We start from the raw sequence: 22120 nt of genomic DNA, 5'->3' as shown, positions 1-22120 counted from the left end.
CTTTTTCATTTTGGTATTTTCTTTTTTTTTTTTTCTATTTCCCCCCCCTTCCTTTAAGTCATTTTGTGCACAATTTTACATAATATTTGGTCATGTTGGGATGAAAGAAGCAAAAACAACCGGAAGAGCCGTTTAGGACCCGAAAGAGCCGGTTCCTTTTAGTGAGCCGAGCCAAAGAAGCCGGTTCTCAACAAACTCTACTAACTTTATTCAACTTCGTTCTCCTTCGACTCGACTTCAAAATATGGCATTTAGGATACAACGTCAGGGGAACCCCTTTTACCTTCATGCACTGTAACTTTGACTTAATTCGCTTCTTAATTAGTAATTTTGAGCCCTGATTTTTGTGCGCTGGCTAGATTTTCTTGTGCGCTGAGAATGTGCGAGCAGTGCGCCATTGCGCATGCGCACAGCTTAGAGGGAACTCTGCCTACATCACAAGAAGTCTCAAAGGGCTGCACTACTGCAAACTATAGAATATTATGAGACCATCCCCTGATCTAAAACCGACATGAGGGCAAGGAAAAACTCAAAAACCTCAACATGAAGATGAAACCTTGAGAAGGGACCGCACCTGATGAGATAATCCCCCTACCAGGATGACCAGGCTGCAATGGATGTTGCAATGACAAATCACACACAGATATTGTCAACAGGCAATATAGGTTATTCATATGGTATAGAATAGAAGTGTGTTTTAAGCTTGGATTTAAACTGCTGTCACAGACACTGCACTGTATCTCTAGCGCGCTAGGAACTTTTAATTGTTTAATATCTGGTGCATCCATTCAATATGGTTGGTGTCAAGTGTAAAGAGGCGAACCGTTTTTTGAAATGAAAGTGGAATAAGAAAGCTTGATGCGGTTGAGAAAAGGGTCCGATCGCTTTTTTTCGGCCACTTTTTACCACGGAGGAGGAAGTTGCCTAACACTTGAAGCTCATCTTCCAAAAATAAGTTAAACTTCACTTTATTTATGTTTATAGAGCATATTATTTTACGAAATGTTTATTTTTCAGTACAGAGTGAAGAGATCATTTCTTCCTCATGCCATGAGGCTCTTAAACTCCACCCGGAGGAGTAGCCCACATAAACCCCACCTCCACATTTGCATATTACCCCATTTGTATTACAGTGTGTATTTTCCATAGCACTATTTAAATACTCTATATCACAGGTGTCAAACAGGAGGCCCGCGGGCCGGATCAGGCCCGCTAAGGGATTGAATCAGAGAAGCGCAAGAGAAAAACAAGCTGCAGGTTGAAATATGTTCACTTGATGTTGCCAAAGCCAGGTGCCTCTCACAATGACACTGTACAGTGGAACCTCGGTTCTCGACCATAATCCGTTCCAGAACCCTGTTCGAAAACCGATTTGTTCGGTCACCGAAATCATTTTACCCATTAAAAATAATGTAAATCGTTTTAATCCGTTTCAACACCCTGAATGTTTACCTTGAATATTTAACGTAAACATGAAGCTAACCCAGGCTAATCGTAAATTCGCGTTATCGTAATCTTCCGTACGAAAGATTACGCTAACATAAACGTGTAAAAATCAAAAAATCAGGTCGTTTACAAGTCATTTAGCACCCGGGTCTCCACATCAAGTGGTGAGCGGTTCATTGGAAAGGGGGCTCCGTTCCAACACCCTCAATGTTGGGCTCCGTTCCAACACCCTGAATGTTTAATGTAAACATAAAGCTAACCCAGGCTAATCTTACGTTCGTGTTATCGTAATCTTATGAATGGGATTTCTTACCTTTGTAGTGGTCAGCAGAAGGCGCTCGCACACCCCCTTCATATTTGGCTATTATTTCTTTCTTAAATGAAATAGTTGTACGCACTACTTTTCTTTTCTCACCCGTAGCAACTTTGCTGCTTGCACTGACTTTCTTCGGAGGCGTAATAAGGGGCTAAAACGCCCGTACGCCGCTCAGCATCGCACCCTAGCGTACGCAACCACGCATTACCGGCGTTCGAACTCCGATTTTTTGACCGAACAACGAAGTAAGAATTTCTCGAAATCTTTGGTCGGACTCCGATTTGTTCGAACTGATAGGCGCTCGAAAACCGAGGTTCCACTGTACTTGTATTTATTTCTCTCTCTCTCTTTCTTTTCCACCCCTTTTCTCCCACTCTCTTTCACTCTCTGTCTCTCTTTTTCTCTTCCTTTGTTGCTCTTTGTCTCTTTCTCTCTCTGTGTATTCTTTTGCCATAACTATCTTTTTTCCTTTTCTCTCTTTTCTCTTTCTCTCCTCCTACCCTTTGCGCTTTCTTTTCTCTTTTCTCTCCTTCTGTCTTTCGAATTCTCTTTGGATTTCTTTCTTCCTCTCCCTTTATTTCCCCCTCTCTCACCACTTCTCTTTTTATCTGTCTTTGTCCCGCCCTCTCTCCTTTTCCCTCCCTCTTTCTCTTATTTCTTTATCCCTCTTTTTCTTTCTCTTTAATCTACTCGTCCGGCCCCCGACAGAATGTTCGTCCTATCGCGTGGCCCCCAAGGTAAAATGAGTTTGACACCCCTGCTCTGTATCAACACGTTATATTGGGTATTTTTGTATTCTAAATCTTTATTTTATTTTTCAACACAAGGATACTGCTGGAAGTGTGAATTTCCCTACAGCACAGGTGTCAAAGAGGCGGCCCGCGGGCCAGATCAGGCCCGCTAAGGGATTGAATCCGGCCCGCGAGACAACGCTCAGAGAAGCGCAAGAGGAAAACAAGCTGCAGGTTGGAATAGGTCAACTTGATGTTGCCAAAGCCAGGTGCCTTGAACAAAGACACTGTACTTGTATTTCTCTCTCTCTCTGCCTTTCTCTCTTCCACCCCTTTTCTCCCTCTCTCTCTCTCTCTCTCTCTCTCTCTCTCTCTCTTCCACCCCTTTTCTCCCTCTCTCTCTCTCTTCCACCCCTTTTTTCTCCCACTCTCTCTCTCTCTGTCCCTCTTTCTTCCACCCCTTTTCTCCCACTCTCTCTCTCTTCCACCCCTTTTCTCCCACTCTCTAATCTCTCTCTCTCTCTCTCTCTTCCACCCCTTTTCTCCCACTCTCTCTCTCTCTCTTCCACCCCTTTTCACCCATTTTCTCTCTCTCTCTCTCTCATGACTTTTTATCTTTTGTTTTCTCACGCTCTCTTTCTTTCTCTCTCTCTCTCTCTCTCATGACTTTTTATCTTTTGTTTATCACGCTCTCTCTTTTTCTTTATCCCTCTTTTTTCTTTTCTCTTGAATCTACTAGTCTGGCCCCCAACAGAATGTTTGTCTCATCGTGTGGCCCCTGAGTTGAAATGAGTTTGACACCCCTGCCCTACAGGATGAATAAAGTATAAGTGAAAAAGGAAGTGCAGTGTGATCTGAAGGATTGTGTTTAGGCGGACTTCCAAAGTAGCAATGGAGGGCTGTCCTTGGTGCTGAAGATAAGTAAGGTCTCTCTCTCTCTCTCTCTCTCTTTCTCTCTCTTTATCTCTCTCTCTCTCTCTCTCACCGTGATCCGTTTATTCCTTCTTACATGGGGCTTCCCTTTTTCCGTCTGAATTGCTTTGGAGGTTTCCTCATGTAACACTCTCTCTCTCAATGCCATATAACTTGTCAAACTCGCCTTAACCTTTTGGCCAAAATGTGGATCTCTTGCGGTAGGTTTCCCTGGTTTTATCGGTCAACGTGCTGTTAAACATCTGAGAGAAGACAGCGGTGACTATGGTGGGACCTCCTGGAAGATGCAGAGTCGGACTTCAAGAGTTATTCAGCGAAATCCATAAAGGTAAAAGCTCAATGACTTCCATTGATGTGCGATAAACTGCCTTTTTTTAATTGGTTCCTTTCGTTTTTATTTCATGTTTAGGGTGGGTAAGATTTGTAACTTTTTGTAAATGGAGAATTACAGAAAATGAATGTTTCGGAATGATATGAGATGGTTTTGGTCTGCGTGCTTTTTAAAAGTGCGGTACTCAGGTACATAATCTCGGGATAAGCCGCAGTCTGCCTAATCTCCTGAAGACAAATTAGAAATGAATGCGCTCACTTTAGACTTTAATACCGGGTTCTCAAGGGGTTTCTTCTCGCTCGTTTATACGTTTATTGTTAAACACTTAAACTAAGGAGAGAATGAATTTAGAACTTGCAAGGAGGGAAAGAGAGGACTGTTACAAAATCGTCCTTAATAGAAAAGGTTGGATCTGCAACCTCAGTAGAAGTGTCTAAATCCAGGCTTAAAACACACTTCTATTCTATAGTTTATGAAGGACCTGTATTTCCTGTTGACAGTATCTGTGTATTATTTGCTATCGCAACATTGATTGCAGCCCAGTCATCCTGGAAGGGGATTACCTCCCTTCTCAAGGTTTCTTCATTTTCCTCATGTTGAGGTTTTTGAGTTTTTCCTTGCCCTCATGTAGGTTTTAGATCAGGGGATGGTGTCATAATAGTCTGTGGTTTGCAATAATTTGTGGTCTGTGCAGCCCTTCCAGACTCCTTGTGATTAAGGGTGTCACAAATAAACATGACTTGACTCATCTTGAGGTTTTTCCTTTCCCTCATGTCGGTTTTAGATCAGGGGATGGTTTCATAATAGTCTGTGGTTTGCAATCATTTGTGGTCTGTGCAGCCCTTCGAGACTCCTTTTGATTAAGAGCTTCAAATAAAACATGACTTGGCTCAAGATAAGAAAATTCCTAACACTTTCTAAAGGTTCTCCCCTGAACCCTTTCTTTTTATATAATATCATACAAAAACAATATTCAACTTAAAGAGTGTGCAATTTCCAAGAACAGCAACATGATAGGCCGATAGTGACAATGATGTAAACAGCGCATAACAGTCAAAATAATGAGTAAAAGTGAGGTTTAATAGTCAAAGTAACTAATTGGCATTCTATACAATCTCCTTTAAAAGTGCCAAATATTAATAACAGAATAAGCATTTTACTTGGGGAAATGCGTTTCAATAAAATGAAAAAAATTGTATATCGGTTTATTCATTAAATTCATATCGGCTGCTGTCTACCACTGTTAAATACGCATGCGTAGTTATTGTAAATGTAATATATTATTGTGATGGATCAAATGGGACACATCTCATGCAGTTTTCTCTTAATATATATTAGATAGATAGATAGATAGATACAGAGGGAGTGTGATTGATAGATACAATAGATAGATAGATATCATAGATAGATAGATAGATACAGAGGGAGAGTGATTGATAGATACCATAGAGAGATAGAGATAGATATAGATAGATAGATACAGAGGGAGAGTGATTGATAGATACCAAAGATAGATAGATATCATAGATAGACAGAGATAGATAGATACAGAGGGAAAGTGATTGATAGATACCATAGAGAGATAGAGATAGATAGATAGAGATAGATACAGAGGGAGAGTGATTGATAGATACCATAGATAGATAGATAGACAGATAGATACAGAGGGAGAGTGATTGATAGATACCATAGAGAGATAGAGATAGATAGATACAGAGGGAGTGTGATTGATAGATACCATAGATAGATAGATATCATAGATAGACAGAGATAGATAGATACAGAGGGAAAGTGATTGATAGATACCATAGAGAGATAGAGATAGATAGAGATAGATACAGAGGGAGAGTGATTGATAGATACCATAGATGTATAGATACCATAGAGAGATAGAGATAGATAGATAGATACAGAGGGAGAGTGATTGATAGATACCATAGAGAGATAGAGATAGATATAGATAGATAGATACAGAGGGAGAGTGATTGATAGATACCATAGATAGAGATAGATAGATACAGAGGGAGTGTGATTGATAGATACCATAGATAGATAGATACAAAAAGAGAGAGTGATTGATAGATACCATAGATTGATACATATCATAGATAGAGATGGATAGATAGATACAGAGGGAAAGTGATTGATAGATACCATAGATAGATACCATAGATAGAAAGAGATAGATAGATAGATAGATAGATAGATAGAGATGGATAGATAGATACAGAGGGAAAGTCATAGATAGATACCAGAGAGATAGAGATAGATAGATAGAGATAGATAGATACAGAGGGACAGTGATTGATAGATACCATAGATAGATAGAGATAGATAGATACAGAGAGAGAGTGATTGATAGATACCATAGATGGATACATATCATAGATAGAGATAGATACCATAGATAGAGATGGATAGATAGATACAGAGGGAAAGTGATAGATACCATAGAGGGATAGAGATAGATAGATAGAGAGATAGATAGATAGATACTTTATTCATCCCGTAGGGAAATTCCCACTTCCAGCAGTATCCTTGTGGGCTTTTACTCCCCCGGGTGGAGTTAAAGAGCCTCATGGCATGAGGAAAGAATTTATTTGAAATTTAAACTGCTATTTTAATTGAATTATGCTCAAATCAAAAGCATATGAGTTATCTCTCTGTGTTCTGTTTTTTTTTCTTCAAATAAGGAAAACAATTAAGGTCTCAGAATAGATTGTTTTATGAATTTAATTTTCTTTTGATAACGCTTACTATAAAAATACATTCAAAATTCAAACCATTCTTCACCCGAGCTATAAGAGAGAATGACTTAATTGAATTCAAAGGATTGGGCGACCGGATAGGACGCGATATTTCGTGACGTTGTCGTTTTCCAGGCCGGCAAGGCCGCATGTCCCAAGAGTGTCCCAGGAGAAGATAGACGGACTATAATTAACTTGGGCAGACTTGAGCCGGGACAGACGAAGCCTAATGCCCCCGCAAGGATTTTGTGCTGCTTCGTTATTCAATCAGGTGAACTTTTAAAGGCACCATTATCCCTTCTGCTCGGATAAAATCAGTTTCCTCTTTTTTATATACATTAGTGAGTATTGCTTCTTGTGCTTAAGTGACACTACGGCACAATGAGAAGAAGGCATTTTTTTCCATATAAAATGTTCTTATAATGTTGCTAATATTTGGTTTATTTATTTTGAAAGCCTTCTATCTACTTAAGTCTTTAGTGCATTTTTATCCAGGAGTGCATTTAAGCTCGGGGGCCACACGATACAACAAACATTCTCATGGGGGCCGGTTTAGTAGATTAGAGAGAAAGAAAAAAAAGAGAAAGAAATAAGAGAAAGATAGGGAGAGAAAGGTAGAGATGGTGGGACAAAAAAGAGAAAGAGAGAAAGAAAGACAGAGAGAGAGAGAGAGAGAGAGAGAGAGAGAGAGCGTGAGAAACAAGAGATAAAAGCAGAAATAGTGAGAGAGGGGGAAAGAAAGAGAAAAAATGAAATCCAAAGAGAAATAGAAAGAGAGAAAAAGAGGAGAGAGAAGGAGAGAAAGACAGAGTAAAGGAAAAAATTAAGGGAGAGCAAAAGAAAGTAGAAAGACAGAGAGAGAGAAAGAGACAAAAAGGAATAAAGAGAAAAAGAGAGTGAAAGAGAGAGAGATAGAGAGTGAGAGAAAAATGGAGGGAGAGGAGAGAGAGATTAGAAAGAGAGAAATACAAGTGCAGAGGCACCTGGCTTTGGCAACATCGAGTGGACCTATTTCAACCTGCAGCTCATTTTTCTCTTGCACTTCTGAGCGTCGTCTCGCGGGCCAGATCCAATCCCCGAGCGGGCTAATGTCTAATCTCATTGCATACCATGTTTCTGTCAGGTCCAGGACAGAAAACAGGAAGCAGAACCCACTCGCGTAACGTTACTTACAGTTTATTGGGGAGAAGAGAAAGGAGCGCACACTCGATCCGGGGATCGTTGGTCGCGGAAGTAGATTGATCGGAACGAGGAAGTGGTCAAAATCGAACAGATCGTGGCGAGAGCAAAACAGGGGCAAAAACACAGGAAAAACGGAAATTCTCAGGGCTTGCTGGTCAAAACAGAGTTTCGCAGACGCTCCGACGAAAGGCAACTCACAGGACAGCGTTTAAGTAGTGACAGGGAGCAATCTGTCAACGCGTTTTAGCTGGTGTCCATGGGCGGGGCCAATTGGGCGCCCTGGCAACCGTGACAGAAGCTGGCGCCACTTGGCGCGGGCCAATTGGGCGCCATGGCAACTGTGACAGTTTAACCATTTTGATATCAATCACAATAAAGTCTATTCTATTCAACTGTTTTTTTTAATTATCTCATCTCATCTCATCTCATTAGCTGCACCGCTTATCCTCAGTAGGGTCACGGGGGTGCTGGAGCCCATCCCAGTTATCTTGGGGCAGTGGGCAGGGGACACCTTGAACCGCTTGCCAGCCAGTTCCAGGGCACACAGAGACAAACAACTCCTAGGGACAATTTGGACCTGCCAATTAACCTGACATGCATGTTTTTGGAATGTGGGAGGAAACCCACGCAAGCACGGGGAGAACATGCAAACTCCACACAGGAAGGCTCGATCTCATGACCTCATAACTTGGTCTCAGAACACGCTAACCACTGTGCCGCTGTGCTGCCCACATGTAAAATACTGTTACGAAATTAGAAAAGAACATTTTTGGCAACATACAACTTTAAAGGGTCAGTGTGCTGTATTGTGTAGTGCAACCAAAGTCAAGTGCTAGAAAGCATAAGGAAGAACGCCAAATTGTCAGAGACCAGAACAGGAAACAGGACCCACTCGCGTAACGTTACTCAGTTTTATTGGGGAAAAAAGATCCGGAGATCGTTGGTCGCGGGGAGTAGGTTGCTCAGTCGCGGAAGTGGGACTTCTGTGGCGAGCGCTGACGGGAACAGTAAAAGTCGAAATCAAACAGGTCGTGGCAGGAGACCAACAGAAGCAAAAACACAGGAAAAACGGAGATTCACAGACGGACCGACAAAAAGCTACTGACAGGACAGCGTTTAAATATTGACAGGGAGCCAAGCTGTCAACGAGCTTCAGTTGGCGCCCACGGGCGGGGCCAATTGGGCGCCATGGCAACCGTGACACAAATATGAAGACGCATTGACCAATCCATTTATCTTGTCATTTCTATGCTCAGCCTTTTTGAGGTATTCGGGTACGCATCATTATTTTTTTACACCACCGGGGGGCGTTAAATAATACACACTCTTATTAAAACGGAGAACCTTTTTGTTTTACTTGTTCATTTCTACAAAATACTCATTTAAGTTGGAACGACTCTAAAATATTTATTACTGATATTTCTAGGAGCAATTTTATTCACAACACGAAAACAAGAAAACAAGTTTCCAGGGTTGTTTGAGTTTCGATTTTTTATTACACATAATTAGTACTGATTTGTTAATTTTTTGAATTTTTTTTTAATGAGGATGCCAAATTTCACAACAAAGAAACTGACCTGTTTTAAATCATCACAAACTGTCACGGTTGCCATGGCGCCCAATTGGCCCCGCCCGATTGGCTTTCCGTCCATTTAAGCAGAGTGCTCTATCTCTTCCTTTGTCAGTCTGTCAACGAACCTCTGCCCCGCAAGACGTGGGTTTTGACTCGGACCTATTTTCTGTTGGTATTTCCTGTCCAGTATTGTATCGTTTATTTTGTCCTGTTTAATATCGGTTTCCAGTTTCGTTCCCGTCTAGTTTGTCCTGTTTAATTTCAATATCCTGTTTTGATATCAATCCTGTCTGTCCCGTTGTTTAATATAGTTTTCCAGTTTTGATCCCGTCTAGTTTGTCCTGTTTATCTTTGATATCCTTTTTTGATATCAATCCTGTCTGTCCTGTCCTGTCCTGTCCGGTATCGACCCCATCTGTCAGATATCTACTCAGGCAATTGGTATCGATATCGTCGGCCTCTGGCTTCCTATCATTTCACGCCAGACTGCTGCCTAACGTGCATGACTCCCCATTTCCCATAAAATAAAAGGCTTGTGTGAGAGACGTCACGCATTTGGGTCCTGATCCTGTTCTGGTTCTTGACAGTTTTAGCATATTTACTAGCGTACAGTGCCGTAATACAGTATTTGCCTCCTCCTGATTTCTGTGTTTTTTGCAAATGTATCACTCCCGAAGGTTTCAGATCATCCCACCCATTTTGATATCACAGGAAATACAAAACGCAATCTTGAAATGTCGATTCTGTTTATTAAAGGTGCAATAAATCTAAACTTATCTGACAAAAGTTCTGTGGACTGATGAGTCAAAAATGGAACTTTTGGGAAGGTGAACAGCTCGACAAAAAGAACACGATGTCAAAAGTGGTGGCAGTGCGATGGTCTGGGCTGCTTTGCTGCCTCAGGGACAGGACAACATGCTGGGGTTGACAGAATAATATAGAGTTTTTGTTTTACCAGAAGATCCTGAAGGAGAATGTCCAGCCATCAATTTTGTGCAATTAGACAGAAGCGCTCTTAGATAATGCAGAAAGTCCACCTCTGTATGGCTAAAAAAAAATAAAAAATAAGGTTATGGAGTGGTCAAGTCAAAGTACGGATTTAAACCCAATCGAGATGCTGTGGTGTGCTCTTAAACGAGCAGTTCATTGAAAAATTGAAACAATATTGCAAGGAAGAATGGGCCAAAATTCATCCGCAGTGTTGTGAAAGACTCATTAACTGTAATCGTATAACTTTGATTTCTTGTATCGCTGCCTAAGGTGGCCAGACTTGCTATTAGGTTTAAGGAGCAATTACTTTTCACACAAGTCAAGTCATGACACCATCCCCTGATCTAAAACCTCCATGAGGGCAAGGAAAAACTCTAAAACCTTAAGTCTAGTCAAGCCATGTTTATTTGTATAGCCCTTAATCACAAAGAGTCTCAAAGGGCTGCACAGACCACAGATTATTGCAAACCGCAGACTATTATGACACCATCTCCTGATCTAAAACCGATATGGGGGAAAGGAAAAACTCAAAAACCTCAACATGAGGAAAATAAAAAAACCTTGAGAATGACTAAATCCCCTTTCCAGGGCCAGATAGGTTCAGATTTTTTTTGTGCCTTAATAAAGGGAACCTATCACGGTTGCCCATGGCGCCTTAATGCCCCCGCCCGTTTGGCGCCAGCTGCGGCTCGTTGATTGTCTTCCCTCCTATTTAAGCTCAGTGCTCTCACTCACCCTTTGTCAGTCCGTCAACAAACCACTGCACCCGCAAGAGGTGGGTTTTGACCTTGTCCGGTTTCTCGCTTGTGTTTCCTGTCCGGTATTGTTCCAGTCCATTTTGTCCTGTAAAATATCGATCGCCAGTTTCGTTCCCAGCTATTTTTATCTATTTGTTATCGATCTCCACTGTCTGGTAGCGTTCCCGTCTACTTTGATTTCAATCTCCCGTGTCTGGTATCGTTTCCGTCTATCTCGTCCTGCTTGTTATCGGACTCCAGTCTCCAGTGCCTGACATCAATCCTATCTGTCCCGTCCTGTCCAGTATCGACCCCATCAGTTTGATATCTGCTCGTGCAATTGGTATCGATCTCGTCAGCCTCTGGCTTCCTGTCATTCCACTCCAGACTGCTGCCTGACGTCTTCCGCCCAACGATCGCCGAATCACTGGCATTTTGGGTTCTGCCCCATTTCCCGTAAAATAAAGCTTGTGTGAGAAACATTACGCATCTGGGTCCTCCTCCTGTTCCAGTTCTTGACAGGAACCAACATTTTTGTATTTCCTTGGGTTGTCTCTGTGATATATTACAATTGGTTTGATGATCTGAAACCTTTGTGAGCGATAAATATGCAAGAACAAACCAGGAAGGGAGCAATACCTTTCCACAGCGCTGCATTTTAAATATAATACGTATAGTATATATTGTTAAGTTTTAATATGTCATGGTTGCCATGGCGCCCGAATGGCCCCGCCCATGTGGCGCTAGCTGCGGCTGATTAACAGATTTCCGTCTTTTTAAGCTCAGTGCGCTCTCTTTTACTTTGTCGGTCCGTCAATGAACCTCTGCCCCGCAAGACGTGGGTTCTGACTTGGTCCTGTTGGTATTTCCAGTCCGGTATTTTTCCCGTTTATTTTTGTCCCGTTTATTATCGTTTTCCAGTTTCGTTCCCGTCTATTTTTGTCCTGTTCATTATTCTCTCCAGTTTTCGTTCCCGTCTAGTTTGTCCTGTTTATTTTCGATATCCTGTTTCATTATCTATCCGGTCTGTCTGTCCGGTATCAACCCCATCTGTCCGATATCAACTCGGGCAATTGGGATCGATCTCGTCGGTCTCTGGCTTCCTGTCTTTCCATGCCAGACCGGCTGCCTAATGTGCATGACTCCCCATTTCCCGTAAAATAAAAGGCTTGTGTGAGAACGTCACGCGTTTGGGTCCTTTCGTTTTGTTAATTAGTGTCAAGTCATGTTTATTTGTACAGCCCTTAATCACAAAGAGTCTCAAAGGGCTGCACAGATCAAAGACTATTGCAAACCACTATTATTAGACTATTATGTCACCATCCCCTGATCTAAAACCTACATGAGGGCAAAAATTACACAGATATTGTCTACATAAAATATAAGTTATTCATATGCTAGAATAGAAGTGTGTTTTAAGCTTAGATTTAAACAGTTCCACTGAGGTTGCGGATCGGATCTCAGGGGGAAGAGCATTCCACAGCACCAAGGCACCCAATGGAAAACACTGTCGGATTTCTTCTTGGCTCTTGGGATCACTAGTAGACCAGCGTTCTCAGAGCTGGACCGGAACATAGGGGGAAATTAAATCTGAAAGATATGAGGGAGCAAGTCCATGCATGATTTTGTATACTACCAACAGAACCTTCAAATCACATCTTATGCTAACAGGGAGCCAATGCAGGTTAGCTCAAATCGGGGTCATGTGATCAAACTTTCTTGTCTTAGTTAAAAACCTGGCTGCAGAATTTGGTACCAGCTGAAGGCTCTTGATTTTGGACTTCGGGAGACCGGAGAGTAGTGCATTACAGTCGTCGAGACGGGAGGTAACTAACGCAAGAATAATAATCTCTGCATCCGACTGAGACAGCATAGGGCGAATTTTAGCAATGTTGCGAAGATGGAAAAAAGCAGGCCTCCAAATTTCCACAGTTTAGTGTGGCAGATTCCTCCATCGGAAGATATAGTTGAGTGTCATCTGCGTAGCAACGAAAACTGATATTATACTTGCGAATAATATCACCTCATGGAAGCATGGAAATGCTGAAAAGAAAGGGGCCAAGTACTGAACCCTGCGGAACACCACAGGTAACACCAAAGGGCTCAGATGTCATTTCACCATATTTAACACAGTGCGTCCTATCTGAGAGGTAGGATCTGAACCATAAGAGAACGGTTCCTGAGAGACCCAATCCATTTTTCCAACCGTTCTAGTAAGATATTATGATCTACAGTGTCAAAGGCAGCACTAAGGTCCAGCAGCAGCACGAGTGATAAAGCGCCGGAGTCCATTGGTTGATGTTATTTATTCCTGTGCTGTTCCCAAATGAAAAGCAACAATCAAAAACATTGCACTTCATACACGTTGTTCTAACAAACTTCTGTACTTCTTTTACCCCCTTGCAGTCATGGATCCAAGCGCAAGTTCTACCTTGTGAAGCAAGCTGGGTGAGCTTGGTGGACCCAACCATCTGCCACAACATCATCCAAACCACTAAACATCACATCTGTTATCGGAGTCAGCGCAAACATGGCGGACAAAGCGCTTTACAGTACCCCAAAAGTCAGCAATCGCCCCCAGGCAGCTCCGGTGCTGCCCCCCGAACCCATCGACATCATCCGTGTCAAGGCCCGGTCTCGGCGGGTCCGGCTTAACGTTGGCGGTCTGACGCATGAGGTATTGTGGCGGACCCTAGACCGCCTCCCCAGAACCCGTCTAGGAAAACTGAGGGACTGCAACACCCACGAGTCTCTGCTGGAGGTCTGCGACGACTACAACCTCTCCGAGAACGAGTATTTCTTCGACCGCCACCCGGTGGCCTTCTCTTCCATCCTCAACTTCTACAGAACTGGAAAACTGCACATGATGGAGGAGATGTGCGCCCTGTCTTTTGGCCAAGAACTGGACTACTGGGGAATCGACGAAATCTACTTGGAGTCCTGCTGCCAGGCACGCTACCACCAGAAGAAAGAGCAGATGAACGAGGAGTTGAGGAGGGAGGCGGAAACTCTGAGGGACAAAGAAGGGGAGGAGGAGGAGGAGGAACTGGGATGTTGTCCAGACCAGAGGCAGAAGCTCTGGGATCTCTTGGAGAAACCTAGCTCTTCGGTGGCGGCCAAGGTAACTTCTGCTCTTATTCACTTATTTTCTAATTTCAGGGCTTCGGTTGGAGACAGCATGACCGTACACCAACACACTTTTAATACAAAATCTGTTTATGCGAGTGTCACATACCAGAAACGGACACAGAACCCAATAGCGCTCGTTTTCTCAGTTTTTATTAATATAGAGGGACAGCAGGGCTTGCTTCCACGATGGTTGACGGACAAGAGGAGCAGGAGATGCAGAAGTGGCACTTCCGTTCTAGCGAGGAGGGTCAAAGACAGGCGGGAATTACAAGTCGTTAGCCGGGACTGGAGAGCAAGGGCGGTGTCAAGTTCGAAAACGAGGTCGGCAACAGGAGGCAGGCAGGTAACGGGGCAAAACAGATCGGATAACAGGCAGGCAGAACGGAGCCGAGTCAGGTCCGGAAACAGGTTGGCAATGAGGATCAGGCAGAGAAAAACAGGGCAGGTACAGAGTCTGACGTAAGAGCTTACCGAGCTGGGAGCAACGGTTCGCATAACGATCTGACAGGGATCTCTTGGAAGTCGGGGGTTTAAAAGGAGTACATCAGCCAATCAGCTGTCCGGGCTGTTGGCGCCAATTAAGCAGTCGCAGGCGCTCTGAATCGGCAATCATGACAGCGAGATGTTTAACTTTTTTAAGCAGAGAGATTTGTTGTTGCTGATTAGCGCAAAGGGCTACTAGTTTTATATACATTTCTAAAATACCATTTTTTTTTTTCACTATGCTGTTACTATGTTATTATTTAATTCGGTTCACAAATCCCTTAAAGGTACATTATGCAATAGATTGTCACAGTTGCCATAGCGCCCAATTGGTCCCGCCCGTATGTCACAGTTGCCATGGCGCCCAATTAGCCCCGCCTATGTGTCGCCAGCTGCAGCTTGTTGACGGATTGGCTCCCTGTCAGTATTTAAACTCTGTGTGTCAGTCCCCTTTTGTCGGTCGGTCTGCAAATCTGTGTTTTTACACGGCAAGCCCTTTTTTCACCTATCCCGCGTTTTTGCTCCTGTTTGTCTCCCGCTAAGATCTGTTTGATGTCGACCACGTCTGTTCTCCCGTCCCGAATTACGACCTGTTTTGATCTCGACCACGTTTGTTCTCCTGTCTCGAATAACGATCCGTTTTTGATCTCGACCACGTCTACTCTCCTGTCCTGGCTTTTGACTTGTTTCCGATCCCAATCAAGTTTTTTGCTCTCCTGTCCCGGCTGCTGTCCTGTTTTTATTTCCGCTCCGACATCGCCATCGCTCGCCACGGAAATATTACTTCCACGTCTGAGCAACCTGCTCCCTGCGACCAGTGAGCTCCAGATCGTGTGTGCCCAGGACCAGAACGGAAACAGGACCCACTTGCGTAACGTTTAACACAAGTTTTATTGAAGGAACGAGGAAGGGCTGCGCCCACGATCCGGTCTTCGCTCTCACACTCGGCTTGTGATCCAAACACGGAAGTGGATCTTCGTAGCGAGCGATGGGAGTGTCGGGGAGGGGAAAACTGGTCGGTAGCTGGGACGAGAGAGTAAAACCTGGTTTGGGTCGGAAACGAGTTGTAAGACAGAACGGGAGAGTAGACGTGGTCGGGATCAAAAACGGGTCGCAAGTCAGGACTGGAGAGCAGATGTGGTCGAGATCAAAACCGGTCGTAGCCGGAGTCAAACGGGAGCAAAAACGGGACAGGCGCAAGTCAGGGTTCAAAGCAAATGCTTGCCTTGAAAAACAGAGACAGACCGACAAAAGGGGACAGATAGGACAGGTTTTAAATAGTGGGGAAGCCAATCTGTCAACAAGCTGCAGCTGGAGCCACAAGGGCGGGGCCAATTGGGCACTGGTCGGTAGCCGGGACTGAGAGCAAAAGGTCGGGTCGGAAACGAGTCGTAAGACAGAACGGGAGAGTAGACGTGGTCGGGATCAAAAACGGGTCGCAAGTCAGGACTGGAGAGCAGACGTGGTCGGGATCAAAAACGGGTTGTAGCCGGAGACAAACGGGAGCAAAAGAACGGGACAGGCGGGAGTCAGGGGTCCAAAAAAGGCTTGCCTTGAAAAACAGATGTTCGCAGACGGACTGACAAAAGGGTACAGATAGGACAGGGTTTAAATAGTGGTGAAGCCAATCTGTCTACAAGCTGCAGCTGGCCCCACACGGACGGGACCAATTGGGCGCCATGGCAACCGTGACAGTCATGTCCTTACTATGTTAATTTTTATGTTTTCACCAGGTTTCATTATTAGAAGTAGGATTAAGATAGACTCTTAAACACCTACTTGTATATCGGCAAAGAGTAATTTACACATATAAATTATAATGACATTTTCCAAAGAATTTTGTAAGAACTGATCATGTATTAAAAGACCCTAAAGGCATCAATGATTTCCCATGATAGTTACAGATGACATTTTAAAGAAAATCACAATGACCCACCATTGGTGAGCTATTTTAAGAACCAGATACCGGACAGGAGGGGACAGACAGGATTGACAATGAAACAGGATATCTAAAATAAACAGGACAAACTAGACGGGAACGAAAACTGGAGTGAACAAAAAACAGGACAAAAATAGACGGGACCAAAACTGGAAACCGATATTAAACAGGACAAAAATAAACGGACAGGGATTACCAACAGGTAACAGGACCGAGTCAAAACCCACGTCTTGCGGGGTAGAGGTCTGTTGACGGACTGACAAAGGAAAAATGAGAGCACTGAGCTTAAATAGACGGAAAGCCAACCTGTCAATGAGCCGCAGCTGGCGCCACGCGGGCGGGGCCAATTGGGCGCCATGGCAACTGTGACATTGCAAGCTTTTAATGGCCACTTTAGCGGCTTTTCCCGCTAAAGTAACACATTTGACTTCAGCCTAATGATCTTGGTACTGTCTCCCGGTAAACTCGCTTGATTTTTCATCTTGCGCTTGGGGAATCTTACCAGCTTTCAGATGAAATCAAATCAAAATGTATGCGTAAAACAGTCTTCAGACAACCAATTTCTGTCACGGTTGCCATGGCGCCCAATTGGCCCCGTCCGTGTGGCGCCAGCTGCGGCTCATTGACAGATTTGGCTTTCCGTCTTATTAAGCTCAGTGTTCTCACTCTTCGTTTGTCGGTCTGTCAAGGAACCTCTGCCCCGCAAGACGTAGGTTCTGACTCGGTCATGTTTCCTGTTGGTATTTTGGGTTTATTTTGTCCTGTTTAATATCGGTTTCCAGTTTTGCTCCCGTCTATTTTTTGTCCTGTTTATTATTCTCTCCGGTTTTCGTTCCCATCTAGTTTGTCCTGTTTGATTTCGATATCCTGGTTCATTATCAATCCTGTCTGTCCCGTCCTGTCCGGTATCGACCCCATCTGTCCGATATCTGCTCGGGCAATCGGAATCGATCTCTGGCTTCCTGTCTTTCCACGCCAGACCACTGCCTAACATGCATGACTCCCAATTTCCCGCAAAATAAAAGCTTGTGTGAGAAACGTCACGCGTTTGGGTCCTGATCCGGTTCCAGTTCAGAAAATCGAGAATGACTGTCCGGTATTGTTCCCGTTTATTTTGTCCTGTTTAATATCGGTTTCCAGTTTCGTTCCCGTCTATTTTTGTCCCTTTTTATTAGTCTCTCCTGTTTTCGTTCCCGTATAGTTTGTCCTGTTTGATTTCGATATCCTGTTTCATTATCAATCCCGTCTGTCCCGTCTTGTCCGATATCGACCCCATCTGTCCGATATCTGCTCGGGCAATCGGAATCGATCTCGTCGGTCTCTGGCTTCCTGTCTTTCCACGCCAGACCACTGCCTAACATGCATGACTCCCCATTTCCCGCAAAATAAAAGCTTGTGTGAGATACGTCACGCGTTTGGGTCCTGATCCGGTTCCAGTTCAGAAAATCGAGAATGACTGTCCGGTATTGTTCCCGTTTATTTTGTCCTGTTTAATATCGGTTTCCAGTTTCGTTCCCGTTTATTTTGTACTGTTTAATATCGGTTTCCAGTTTCGTTCCCGTATAGTTTCTCCTGTTTATTTTCAATATCCTGTTTCATTATCAATCCCGTCTGTCCCGTCTTGTCCGATATCGACCCCATCTGTCCGATATCTGCTCGGGCAATTGGTATCGATCTTGTCTGTCTCTGGCTTCCTGTCTTTCCACGCCAGACCACTGCCTAACATGCATGACTCCCAATTTCCCGTAAAATAAAAGGCTTGTGTGAGATACGTCACGCGTTTGGGTCCTGATCCTGTTCCGGTTCCTGACAGAAAAAGCCCTGTAAAAAGTAGCGTGGGACTTACAAACCAATTCAGCCATTTTTGTTTCACGCTAATCAGAATAGTTATGTATTACATCTATCCCTTTCAATTCAGCACGACAAATAAAATTCCCTGGATTTGATTTACTCTGTTGACCGGGATTTGGAAATAAGAAGATTTTTACAAATCCAATCAAACCGAAATAAAGATTACGAGTTTAATTCCGAGAAAATGTATGATTGGGAGAAATACAATTGGTGGGTGAGTTTTGCCTGATACTAATCAGCTGTACTGAAAGAGTCGGTTCTTTTTAGTGAGCCGAGCCGAAGAAGCTTTTCTTTTTTCCTACATTTCTTTTTTTTTTCTGGCTTTTTTCTGAATTTTTCCTTCTTTTTTCTCTTTCTTTTGTTTCTTTTTTTCTCAGCTTTTCACAACTTTTTCATTTTGGTATTTTCTTTTTTTTTTTTTCTATTTCCCCCCCTTACTTTAAGTCATTTTGTGCACAATTTTACATAATATTTGGTCGTGTAGGGATTAAAGAAGCAAAAACAACCTAAGGAGCCGTTTGGGACCCGAAAGAGCCGGTTCTTTTTAGTGAGCCGAGCCGAAGAAGCTTTTCTTTTATCCTACATTTCTTTTTTTTTCTGGCTTTTTTCTGAATTTTTCTTTCTTTTTTCCCTTCCTTTTGTTTCTTTTTTTCCTCAGCTTTTCCCTACTTTTTCATTTTGGTATTTTTTTATTTTTTGTTATATTCCCTCCTTCCTTTAAGTCATTTTGTGCACAATTTTATATAATATTTGGTCGTGTAGGGATGAAAGAAGCAAAGACAACCTAAGGAGCCGTTTGGGAGCCGAAAGAGTCGGTTCGTTTTAGTGAGCCGAGCCGAAGAAGCCGGTTCTCGACAAACTCTACTAACTTTACTCAACTTCGTTCTACTTCGACCTTGACTTCCAAATACCGCATTTAGGACACAACGTCAGGGGAAGCCGTGTATTTTTACCTTCATGCACTGTAACTTTGACTTAATTCGCTTCTTAAACAGTAATTTCGAGTCCTGATTTTTGTGCGCTGGCTAGATTTTCTCGTGCGCTGAGAATGTGCGGGCAGTGCGCGATTGCGCACGCGCGCAGCTTAGAGGGAACACTGCTGAGGAGGCTTTCTGATTGGCTAAGAGCTGAGTGACACATAGGCAGTGTCGTTGCGTACAGCCATAAGAAGCTTCCCTCCTGCTGACCCCGAAACAGTCACAGATCCTAGCTATATTTAGAATAGATGAGCTCTGTTACTAAACATATCCATGCATGTGTCTCCCTTATGTCTTGCCTAATGTAACGCACGGTTTGATTACTCTTCATTTCGTTTTTTTCATCACTAAAAAAAAAATGGTAGTTTATTATTTTTTTCTGCATTGATTCATCTAAATCAGGGGTGTCAACCTCATTTGAACTCGCTCAGAGAAAGAGGGAGAGAAAAGGAAAGAGGGCGGGACAAAGAAAGAAAAAAGGGAGGGATGGAGAGAGCGTGAGAAACAAAAGATAAAAAGTCGTGAGAGAGGGGGAAAAGAAAGGGAGAGGAAGAAAGAAAGAAATCCAAAGAGAAATAGAAAGACAGAAGGAGAGAAAAGAGAAAAGAAAGTGCAAAGGGGAGGAAGAGAGAATAGGAAAAAATGAAGTTAGAGCAAAAGAGGTTAAAAGACACAGAGAGAGAAAGAGACAAAGAGCAACAAAGGAAGAGAAAAAGAGAGACGCAGAGAGTGAAAGAGACAGAGTGGGAGAAAAGGGGTGGAAAAGAGGGAGAGAGAGAGAGAGACAGAAAGAGAGAGAGAGAGAGAGAGTGAAAGAGACAGAGTGGGAGAACAGGGGTGGAAAAGAGAGCGAGAGAGAGAGAGAAAGAGAGAGAGAGAGAAAGAGAAAAGAGAGAAAAAGAAGTTAGAGCAAAAGAGGTTAAAAGACACAGAGAGAGAAAGAGTTAAACAGCAACAAAGGAAGAGAAAAAGAGAGACGCAGAGAGTGAAAGAGACAGAGTGGGAGAAAAGGGGTGGAAAGGAGAGAGAGAGAGAGAGAGAGAGAGAAAGAAATACAAGTGCAGTGTCTTTGTGAGAGGCACCTGGCTTTGGCATATTTCAACCTGCAGCTTGTTTTTCTCTTGCGCTTCTCTGAGTGTTGTCTCGCGGGCCGGATTCCTTCCCTTAGTGGGCCTGATCTGGCCCGCGGGCCGCCTGTTTGACACATGTGATCTAAATTATCATGATTACTGATGTGACTCACCTGTGCCTGCTCATTTGGCGCCAACCGCCCCGGGTTCTGATTGGCTCCCTGTCTGTATTTGAACCCAGTCCTGTCTGTCCCCTGTTGTCAGCCCGTCTGCGAACCTCAGTGTATGCTAGGCAAGCCTTTTTCGACCCTGACTCCCACCTGTCCTGTTTTTTGCTCCCCTCTTCGACCCGTTTTGATCCTGACCACGTCTGCTCTCCCGTCACGGCTTACGACCTCTTTTTGTCCCCGATTACGTCTACTCTCCTGTTCTGGCTTACGACTCCCTTTCAACCCCGACCACGCCTTGCTCCCCCAGTCCCGGCTACCGACCTGTTTTTACCGTCTCTGACACCGCCATCGCTTACTACGGAAGATCCACTTCTGTGTTCGGAGCACCATCCGAGTCAGGAGCGACTTGCTTCCCGCGCCCAGCGAACACCGGATCATTGGGCGCAGCCCTTTCTCCTTACTATAATAAAACTTGTGAGAAACGTAACGCAACTGACAGTCTCTCCCCTGTTGTCAGTCCGTCTGCGAACCTCAGTGTATACTAGGCAAGCCTTTTTCGACCCTGACTTCCACCTGTCCCGTTTTTGCTCCCGTCTGTCTCCGGCTGCGACCTGTTTTGTTCCTGATCACGTCCGCACTCCCGTCCCGGCTAACGACCCATTTTTGATCCAGACGACGTCTACTCTCCCGTCTTGGCTTACGACTCATTTCCGACCCCGACCACGTTTTTGCTCTCCCTGTCCCGGCTACCGACCAGTTTTCCGCCCCAGACACCGCCATCGCTCGCTACGGAAGATCCACTTCCGCACTCGGATCACAATCCGAGTGCTAGAGCGACTTGCTTCCCGCGTCCAGCGAACACCGGATCGTGGGCGCAGCCCTTTCTCCTTCCTCTAATAAAACTTGTAAGAAACGTAACGCAACTGACAGGACGTCTGTCCCCTGTTGTCAGTCCGTCTGCGAACCTCAGTAAACACTAGGCAAGCCTTTTTCGACCCTGACTCCCACCTGTCCCGTTTTTGCTCCCATCTGTCTCCGGCTACAACCTGTTTTGATCCTGACCACGTCTGCTCTCCCGTCCCGGCTAACGACCCATTTTTGATCCAGACGACGTCTACTCTCCCGTCTTGGCTTACGACTCTTTTCCGACCCCGACCACGTTTTTGCTCTCCCTGTCCCGGCTACCGACCAGTTTTCCGCCCCTGACACCGCCATCGCTCGCTACGGAAGATCCACTTCCGGTAATTTGGTTGGGAAATGGGTCAACATGGTATTGCGCTGGCAGATGACCATGTATCTCATTTTTAGCTAAACTAAAAAAAAAAAGAAAACCCAATGACTGCTAAAGATGGTAATTTAGCGGCATGGTTTGACTCAAGATAGAGTCACCTGTGAAATAATTGGAAAGGTGAGAAGAAAGACATTGAGATTTATCGAATGGTGTTAGCATTAGAGAAGTTTTTCACCTATCACGTTGGGCCTTTCCGTCACGACCAGAACGGAAGTTGGACCCAA

The 22120-nt window shown here is 44.0% G+C and overlaps 1 protein-coding gene across 1 annotated transcript in view; it reads left to right on the top strand.

The window, feature by feature from the left end:
* Nucleotides 1-3519: 3519 nt before the first annotated feature.
* kcnb2a (potassium voltage-gated channel subfamily B member 2a) overlaps nt 3520-22120 on the top strand; it is a 42411-nt gene continuing 23810 nt past the window's right edge. The window contains exons 1-2 of the mRNA XM_088350094.1: nt 3520-3754; nt 13393-14107. Coding sequence (XP_088206220.1) covers nt 13517-14107 — 591 coding nt within the window. The 5' untranslated portion in view covers nt 3520-3754; nt 13393-13516. The remainder of the gene's footprint in view (nt 3755-13392; nt 14108-22120) is intronic.

This window comes from Urocampus carinirostris, chromosome 1 (genome assembly GCF_059441175.1).
Source record: "Urocampus carinirostris isolate Australia breed hairy pipefish chromosome 1, RoL_Ucar_1.0, whole genome shotgun sequence".
NCBI classification, from domain to species: domain Eukaryota; kingdom Metazoa; phylum Chordata; class Actinopteri; order Syngnathiformes; family Syngnathidae; genus Urocampus; species Urocampus carinirostris.
This window is presented reverse-complemented; position numbering and strand designations above follow the sequence as displayed.